Below are 10,026 nucleotides of genomic sequence, written 5' to 3' on the forward strand. Positions count from 1 at the left end.
GTTGTTCTAACCTCTGACTGACCTCAGCATATTTCACAATATTCTGTGTTATGGTAGGATTTATAATATTTTTTAAGCGTTAGAGAAGTAGATTGTGGAGTCTTAAATCATTTGGACCAAAAAAAAAAAAAAAAAGGAGAGAGATCTGAGTGCTTCCAATGATTCTTTTATTTTTCATGACTAATAAATCTTTTAAATGCTTCCCAAAGCTCTATGGAAAAATATCATGTTTATTGTTATTAAGTGGATGTAAATAGGATAATAATTAGCCTGGTATCAACACAATTATTTCTATTAGATATGAATTAACAAGGGACTTCTGGACACATTCCATAAAAGGTGCATCACTTCATGTAAGCATTCAAAGAGCGTTTGACTGCCACAGTGGAAAGGAGGATGTGGCACAAACAAGAAAATATTCAATGAAATATTCTTGCTGGAGATATTTTCGCTTTTTGATTTCAATTCTGTGTGTAAGATATTCCATGCTCTCATTACTCAAACTGTTCTTTAAACAGGTGGTGGTAGATGGAAGTGTATCTTCCACAGTGTTGAAAAACTTGATGTCTTTAACTGAATATCAGATAGCAGTCTTTGCAATCTATGCCCACACTGCTAGTGAAGGCCTACGGGGAACTGAAACTACACGTATGTATTTAATTCTACCCCACTTCTAACTTTGTGGAGTGCTGCTTAGGGGGCCTTTCTTAAATTGAAATTCTGCTCAGGTCGTGTTGGTAGACATCCTGAATCAAATTCAATCAAATTCATAGAAGACATTTGTCGTGCTATATGTGATATTTGTCCATGCTAGAGCTGTAGTCTTGCAGGTGCTATGTCTTGAAAAAGTTGTTATAAATCTCTGATAGGTTTAAGAGCAATCTTGGTGGTGAAGAGTACAAAAACATTCATTCATTTATTAAATAAGTATTTAATAAATGCCTACCATGAACCAAGAATTGTCCTTGAATTTGTCAGTAGAAGTAGAGAAAAAACTCCATAGCTCTCCTGCCCAGTAGAATGCCAAGGCAATTATGTTACTGCTATCTTCATTGTTCATATCATTGTAGGTAAAACAAGCTTCTGAATACTAATAATTCCCTTCCTGGGTAGGATCATAGTAACACACAATGACAACATACACACATAATACACACACACACACACACACACACACACGCACATGCACATGCACACAGAATCATGAGAAGAGATAATCTTTTTAAAAAGATGGAACATCTTGTAGTCATTTCTAATATTAACTGAGTTCCTATTACATGCGAGGCACTATGCAAAACTGCTCTAAAAAATCTGCCTCTGATAGAACAATAACAGGGTAAACAACACTAATCACAATGCGCTACGCACTGTGATCATCACTTTCTGAAATCTGTTGGATTTATCCCTGGCAACAATCTGTCAGATAAGTGTTAATGCCCTCACTTTGCAGAAATATTTTAGTGACAATCCTTATTCTCAAGGATGTTTTAGTGAGCCTGGGCAACATGGCGAAACCCGGTCTTTACAAAAAATACAAAAATTAGCCGAGCATGGTGGCACGCCACTGTGGTCCCAGTTACTTGTGAGGCTGAGGTGGGAGGATTGCTTGAGCCCAGGAGGTGGAGGTTGCAGCCAAGATTGCACCACTGCACTCCAGCCTGGATGACAGAGGAATAACAGGTCTCAAAAAAATAATAAATAAAAGTAAAAGGATGTTTTAGTGTAGTAGGGGGTGGGAACGCAAACCAAGGATGTGCAAGCAGATTAGTGCAATGAAAGACTGTAAGCACTCTCATAGATCCGTGTATAAGGAGCTGGAAATGTCAGCAAAGTCCTGAACTTGACATTGTGGTTAGAAGAGTAGGCAGGGCCACATTAGGGAGGGTCTAGAACCATATTTGAAAACAACAATGTTTCCTGTTTTTCATCAGCATTGTTTAACGCAGGATCTTGCAATTTATTCTTAACCCCTTTCTCCCTTCTTATGGTCAATCTTATTTCTTGATAATTTCATTTTTCTCAAGGACACATATGTAAGTGGCTCAACATTAAAAAAAAAAAAATCTCTTGCAGTTGCTTTACCCATGGCTTCTGACCTTCTACTGTATGATGTGACTGAGAACAGCATGCGAGTCAAATGGGATGCAGTACCTGGGGCCTCAGGTTACCTGATCCTTTATGCTCCCCTAACAGAGGACCTGGCTGGGGATGAAAAAGAGGTAACCACCTGCTACCTACTACAGTCCTAGAATCTTTTATTTCCTTAAATAAAATAAAATTTTTATTGTAAAAATTTAATGTAGAAAATTCAGATTAGCCAAAAGAAAAAAAAAATCACATATAATCCCACCACCGAGGGATAGCCGTTGTTAACAGTCTTTGTCAATGCATTTTAAAAGCAACAAATGGAAGTGGTTTTGTAGCCTGCTGTTTTCATTTTATTTATTGTGAATCTCGTTCCATGCCATTAAAGAAAATTTTACGAAGTCATTGTATACACCCATAGTATTCTACTGTTGGTTTGAACAGGTCATGTTTAATTAATCTATGATTTTGGATATTTAGATAGCTTGCTATATAAATAATGCTTTTGTGAATATTCCTAACATACATCTTTGCATAATTGTTGATTTCCCTAGGATAAATTCCTAGAAATAGAGTTTGTTTTTCAAAGGGTAGGCAAATTATTAAGGTTTACATTCAGTATTGCCAAATAACTCTAGAGGAATGTTATATATTTTGCTTTATGTGGTGCATAAGTGACTGTTTTCTCTGTATGCACTGAATTAAGTTTTTTCTTACTAATTTGAGAGGTAGATAGACATACCTCGTTGGTGCAAATTTTTGAATTTATTCCATTTTAAATGATGAACCTTTGACCTTCAAATGACTTTCAAACATTTTAGTACTCATTTTTAATTTATAGGGGACAATAGCTATAATGCAGACATGTAAGGAATGAAGAGGATGAATCTGACACTTGGAAGTGTAATGACCAGGCAGGGGCAGTTAATAAGCAAAGCAGTTCAGAGAACTTGGTTGTCTAAAATTGTGTAAAGCCTGTCTCTGACGACGGAAATCTTTAGGATCGAAAAAATGGTGAATCTGAGTGTCCAGAATAGAGTATTGGTGACATGTGTCTTTTTATTTCCAAGGCTTAGACGGCTTTTGCCTATTTGAATTTAAAGTTGATCTGAATTATTTTGACAAAAGAGAGACTTACAAATGGTGCTGAGAAGATATTCAGCCTCACTATGAAAGAGAAAAAGAATGAAAGGAATAGTAGTTTATAACCAATAGATTAGCAAAAAAAAAATTTAAAGTCTGATAATACTGTGTATTCATGAGCACGCAGGAAAAGAATCACTCCTGTAACTGCTGGCGGGCATGTAGTTTGGTACAGCTGCTTCGGAGGATATTTTGAAATATTTCATCCTGTTGAAGATATATACTATTTTTTGGAAATGTATCATAGGGAAACATCTTGCAGGCATTTTTCAATGCAGGCACTTGGTTGGAATAAGACATTGCAAACAACTAACATGCCTATTAATAGAGGAATGGAAAATAGTGATATATTTATAGAAAAGAATACCATAAAGGAATTAATGATGTCAACTCTGTCCTTGTGTATCAACATGGATAAATCTCAAAATGTAATATTAACACAGAAAAAAATAGCAAGCTGCAAAAAGATTGTGTTGATATGATCCCATTATATGTGTTGTTAAACATACAGGATCATATATTGTTTATAGATGTATCTATATACATACAGAAGTACAAAAATGCAGCAGTAAGATATACATCAACCTCAGGGTGGAGGTGGTGAACAGAAAGAATGAGAAAGACCTTTTATCTGTATATATTAATTTTTTAAAAAATAAAATCTGAAGTTGATATGACAAAAATTTGATATTTATCCAAGTTGAGTAGTGGGTACATCAGTGTGTATTATATTATTTTCTGTGGGTTTATGTTATATATGTTGAGCTAGTTCAAAATTCAAAATTTTAATTTGATGATTAGCCCTGGCGGTCATGTGCCTGTAGACCGTCTATGGAGATTTTTTTTTTCCTTCCAAAACATAAAACTATCCCATCACTCTATTGTCGCACAACTGAGAATGTTGGATAGTTTGACTGAATCCAAGGGTTAGAAAACGTGTTCAAGAATCAAAAAAGCAAATTGCCAAGTTGGGTGTCAAGGTGATTTGATCTCTTCTGAATACTGGAAGTAACTTGCAATTCAACTGCGTGGATTCTGTTGTTGAATGGGGCCACAAAACTGGCCCAGTTTCATTGAGTTTGAAGCAAAAACTGGGCATGTGGCCAGAGCACTGGTTAGAATTAGCCAAATAGTGAAAGGTGCCCACTTGGCCTTGCCTCCAGCACACTGGCCTGGAGCTCACAGTCTCTAGAGAACATTCCTGATTCAATCTCACCCACCCTCTCCTGGGGAGCGTATACTCAACATTGTTATTCTGGCAGGAGTTGCCATTTGTCCAGATGTAAAGAGTTATCCTAACACAGTTCACATGGTACTTTTAGACTTATATGGTTCCATAATATCTGTTCCTAATATAAAATGACATGAGACAATTTAAAAGTTATGACTGAAGCCTGTTTGATGGAGGGGTTGTGAGGGGATGTAAAGTCTTATCCTATGAAGTCTCACCTTTGTTCTGTTTGACTCCGATCAGCATGAATAATATGTATTGGCAGACGATCTAACAACATGTGTTCTTTTCAGATGAAAATTGGAGAGACCCACACGGATATTGAATTGAGTGGGTTGTTGCCCAATACAGAATACACAGTCACAGTTTATGCCATGTTTGGAGAAGAGGCCAGCGATCCTGTTACAGGACAAGAAACAACATGTGAGCAGCACAGCCATTCAGTTGGGATGCTGTAGTAAAAGCCAGCATGAATGTGGGGATTCTGAATTGGAACTACTAGTTTAGGTTGAAACCTCTTAAAAGCTAATTGTAATTTTAAAAATCTCATATTCTATTTAGGGTAGGGAAATGTATTTTTTATATATTGTATTATTATAAATGATATGGTTGCCAGAACCAAACTTTAGCATCCTCTAGATAATTCCACCTGTGTCTTTCTTTGTCTAAATTCAAATGCAGGTCAGAATATAGAGGGAAGAGTGTGGGCTTTGCAAGATAGCAGTTGAGATGGGAATCTCAGCTCAACTCATATTTTAGCTAGGTGACAATGGGTGAGTGATAAAACTTTTTTGGTTGTATAAATGGAGGAGCAATAATTTTACAGCATGTAGTTGATATAAGATTAAATACAGTAGTATATGTGAAAACACTCAGCACATAGTTACTGAATATCTGTTTATTTTCCACTCATATCGAAATTAACAAACGTTTTTCCCTAAAAATCTTTGCTGTATTTATCTGAGCCTATTACTATTGTAAATCGTTTTCAATTGAGTAAAAATTTTATTGGTAAGGCTAATTTTCGCTAGATCTAGGGAATTCCTAGTACTTTTTGGGAAATGTATGCATTTATTTAAAAAAATATGATATAAACAAAATATTACTATGGCATTCTAATAATACCACATACTATTAAAATATGGCCCTATTCATGATCTTTTGAAACATAAGAAAGTGCAGAGAGACTTGAGGTCTTGCTCACCACTCTTCTCCTGGACTTGGGAGGAGATGAATAGCACAATTTCTACAATGCCTTTCTCGTTAAGATTCCATTTGGGAAAACAAAATAGAAGTTTAATGATAAAGAAGTTTGCACACATCCATTCTGTGTTAGTCAAGGCTATGTTATTCTTGCTCTTCAGAGAAAGACCAATGTAATTAAAACAACAAAGAAACAAACAAAAGCTCTGGGAGAGCCCAAGAAAGAAAAAGAAAAGAAATGAATCATGCTAGAATGCACCTACCACATAAGTGAATTCTGGGACTCTTAACTATTTGAAAGAAAAGCTTTCCCCAACAGCCCATCTCTCTTTCACTCAGAGTGTTCACTTATTTATACTTATTAAAATATGTACAACTCCTTCCCATGATTAGCAAAAAGGTCCTGAAAAATGATATCCTAGATACTTGTTCCTGAGGCTGGCATTTTTATGTGCAAAGTAAATTAGACATTATTCCATTATATTGCCAAATGTAATGGAATTCCAGAAAAATTTAGAGCCAAATGTGCATACTACTTAATTATATTGCTTTTTTTTTTCTTTTCTACACTTCCTCTCTGGCACCTTAATTATTAAACGAGTCACTAACTCCTACAAGATCTTTATTGTCCAAAATCAGTATGTATTGAATTAATGAAAGGACTGGGCTTTGAGGTTAGGAAACATGCTTCATGGCTATGGCTCGTAATTGTCATTATTTGTCTTCAAGTTTTTTGCTTTGTTGGCTCTATCAGCACTGAGTTTGTGGGATGAGAGAGTGTGAGTAAGAGAGAGAAACAGAGAGGAGAAATTAGCATCCTGGTTAATATCATGGGCTCTGGAATCAGTTAATCAATTTCTTAGGTTAAATTCAAATTGCTCTTCTGTTCCTACTAACTGGGATGTTGGACAAGTTACTTCAATTTTGTGATCAATATAATGGGGATAATTGCAACTTTATCCTTGCATTCTAATGTAAGAATTTAATAAGTTAACATATGTTATGTGTCAGACTCATGGAAAACACTCAGTAAATGTTAACAATTATTTTTACAATAAGCCTGTAAAGAGTTTATGAAACTGTCAAAAATTATGGAAAATTTTTAATTTATTGAATTAGATAGCGGTCCTTAAAGAGGTTCAAAAAGCTATGGAATTGACAGTTAGGAATCTGCAGAAATACCAATACCTCTTTAAATAATTTTAAAGCAATAGTAAGATGTTTATTTTTATTTGTCTCACAAAGCCACTGTGATTTATTCAGGTCAAATAATTACCCATTGATTCAATGAATGTTTATTGAGTACTCGCTATATTGGGAATAGATCTGAGAACAAAATGAAACCAAATTATCTAACCCCCTGAGATTACAATATACTGGGGGAGAGAGACAATAAACCAGAAATATACAGTGAAAAAAAATAGAGCAGAAGAAGGAGACTGGTAGTATGGGGGTAGAAGAACTGTTTTACATAAGATGATCATAGAAAGCTTCATCGAGAGGGTGGCATATGGTCAGAAACCTGAAAGAAGCAAAGAAACCAGCTGTGCGGATATCTGGGGGAAGAGCCTTGAAGGCAAAGAGAAGGCAAGTGCAGTGGCCTATGAATGAGCATGCATGGCAGGTTCCAGTCACAGCTAGTGGCATGGAAAAGGCACGGAGTAGTAGGAGATGGAAGCAGTGAAATGGCAGCAGGCCAGTCATGTAGAGCCATAAAGACCACTCTAGGCTGGCTGCGGTGGCTCACACATGTAGTGCCAGCACTTTGGGAGGCCAAAACAGGCAGATCACCTGAGGTCGGGAGTTCAAGACCAGCCTGGCCAACATGGTGAAACCCCGTCTCTACCAAAAATATAAAAACTAGCAAGGTGTGGTAACACACGCCTGTAATCCCAGCTGCTCAGGAGGCTGCGGCATGAGAATCAGTTAAACCTGGGAGGTGGAGGTTGCAGTAAGCTGAGATCCCACCACTGCACTCCAGCCTGGATGACAGAGTGGGAAAGGAATGGAAAGGAAAGAAAGGAAGGGAAGGGAGGGGAGGGGAGGGGAGGGGACGGGGAAAGGAAGAGAAGGGAGAAGGAAGGGAAGGGAAGGGAGAAGGAAGGAAGGAGAGAGAGGGGAGAGAGGGGAGAAAGAGAGAAAGAGAAAGAAAGAAAGAGAAAAGAAAGTAAGAAAGAAAAGATCGTGCTAAGAACTGTGGGTTTATGCTGAGGGCGTTAGGAGCCATTTTGAAGATTTTGTGCAGAGAAATGAAATTACCTGACTGACATTTTAAAAGAAGCACTCTGGCTGCTTGCTAAGGAATAATTATATTAATAGGAGGGAAAAGATGGAAGTTGGGAGATTGGCTGGGAGACCATGGCAAGAATCCAAGCCAAGAGGGGATAGTGGCTTCTACCAAGATGGTGGCAGTGGAGGTGAAGAGAAGGGGTCAGATCTGGATGATGGATTAGAAGTGGGTTGCGAGAGAAAGAGCAATCCAGGAGGCTCCAAGGTTTTTGACCTGATCAGTAGGAAGGATAGAGTTTCCATTTGCTCAGAGGGGAAGATTGAGGGAAGAAGAATTAGGGGAAGGCATCAAGAGTCACTGATTCTGTTTGGACCGGTTAAGTTGGACTTGCCTAATAGATACCAACATGGAAATGGCGGATGGGCATCCCCTCATTTTACATGTGGGAAATTGTGGAGCTGAGAGGTAGAGTGGCTTTGCCAGAGTCACATGGTAATTGAGTGGACTAGTTAAAATTTTATTTCAAGTTACTTCGTTTTTAATCCATTAGGTTTCTTACTTACATCAGGTAGAGTGATAGGCACAGAAAATTTACCTAAATCTTATTTGTAACCACGTGTAACTTATTACTGCTATTTATTTTCTACAAAGAAAACTTTTTTCTTTGCTAATTAGAGAACATTATTGATTTTTATGAGACAATACATTGGTTATTTCAGTGTTATAAATTATTATCTGGGTGACACTTTTCATATGTAAATAGAAGTCAAAGACGCAGTTTCTTTTTACGTATATGTAATCTGACATTTTAATTATTTTCTATTCCATTTACGGCCAAGTGGCTTTAAGTCCACCAAGAAATCTGAGAATCTCCAATATTGGCTCTAACAGTGCTCGATTAACCTGGGACCCAACTTCAAGACAGATCAATGGTTATCGAATTGTATATAACAATGCAGATGGGACTGAAATCAATGAGGTAAGTTCTGGGACATACTGTATATTTTTTAGGTGGTGGGGTGCTAGTTATTGATGACTACATAACGTATCATCTCAAAGCCTAGTGGCTTAAAATAATAGTAATTATTTATTGTCTCTCATAGTTCCTGTATGTAGGTCAGGAATTGGGGTGTGAATTGCAGTTATCACTGGAGGAGGGGTGCTCTCCAGTGAGGTTAGAGCCAGATAGTGACTGGAGCTGGAGCCATCTCATGGCGTCTTTACTCATGCATCTGGTGCCTGGTCTGGGGAGACTGGAACAGCTGAGATCTGGAGCAGGTCGCCATATCTCTAATTAGACTCTTCGCACAGTGCCTTCAGCATGCAGCTTCAGGGGAGTTGGCTCAGGAGTCCCATGACACATGTCCAAAGAGAGAGCGAGCTAAGTAGAAGCTGTATCGCTATTCATGACCCAGCCTCTGAAGTCACTTGATATCACCTCTGTCACACTTCATTGGTATGAGATGTCACCACCTTCGCCCGGATTTATAGGTGGGGAGAAACACAGATCCTACCTGTGGTGGGAGACATGTCAGTCAGAGGATAGGAGGAGCATATAGAGAAGAAGATATTCACTGATGTGGCCGTCTCTGGAAAATGCAGTGTGCCACAGGGGATGGGGGTGGGGAGGGGGTATGTTCATGGAAGCATCGAACTAAAAATAATGTCACTGTTCTCTAGTTTATCCTTCTGCTTTTGAGTAAACTGGCATCTGAAAGGCTCTAGTTAGATGAGCCTAAATTTAGCAAATAATTCGAGTTTTATCTAAGAAGTACTTTCAAATAATGGAACTTGTTAAAACCTGTGAAGATACAGTATCTTGCATGCAGTGACTAATACTTTCAAAAAAGTGTTCCCTTGGAAATGTGTTTTAGCAAAACAGCGAGGTTATTTTTATTTTATTTTCCCTTATCTTGGTCCAGTAAGCTAAGACAAAGAGGGAAATATGTTAGATTGCATCATTTCTACTTTCTGACCAAATAAAGCGAGTGTTTTTATATGCAGAGACAAATTTTTTTCTAAAATTAAATCCAAGCAATATTTTACAAAATGCATCCTCATAAGGGACATTGTGTAATGGACAGGCAGTAAGTACACATTTGCTAACATATAGAAATACTGTTCGAGGCCGGGC

General features: G+C 37.6%; 1 protein-coding gene across 1 annotated transcript in view; it reads left to right on the forward strand.

Annotated features, from left to right (window-relative positions):
* The window catches only part of COL14A1 (collagen, type XIV, alpha 1), a 263,059-nt gene that overhangs the window by 80,170 nt on the left and 172,863 nt on the right, over nucleotides 1–10,026 (forward strand). Inside the window, exons 11-14 of the mRNA XM_011973001.1 lie at nucleotides 519–648; nucleotides 2,074–2,219; nucleotides 4,753–4,882; nucleotides 8,732–8,871. Of these exons, the coding sequence (XP_011828391.1) occupies nucleotides 519–648; nucleotides 2,074–2,219; nucleotides 4,753–4,882; nucleotides 8,732–8,871 (546 nt within the window). The remainder of the gene's footprint in view (nucleotides 1–518; nucleotides 649–2,073; nucleotides 2,220–4,752; nucleotides 4,883–8,731; nucleotides 8,872–10,026) is intronic.

The sequence above is a fragment of the Mandrillus leucophaeus genome, unplaced genomic scaffold, assembly GCF_000951045.1.
Source record: "Mandrillus leucophaeus isolate KB7577 unplaced genomic scaffold, Mleu.le_1.0 Scaffold133, whole genome shotgun sequence".
NCBI classification, from domain to species: domain Eukaryota; kingdom Metazoa; phylum Chordata; class Mammalia; order Primates; family Cercopithecidae; genus Mandrillus; species Mandrillus leucophaeus.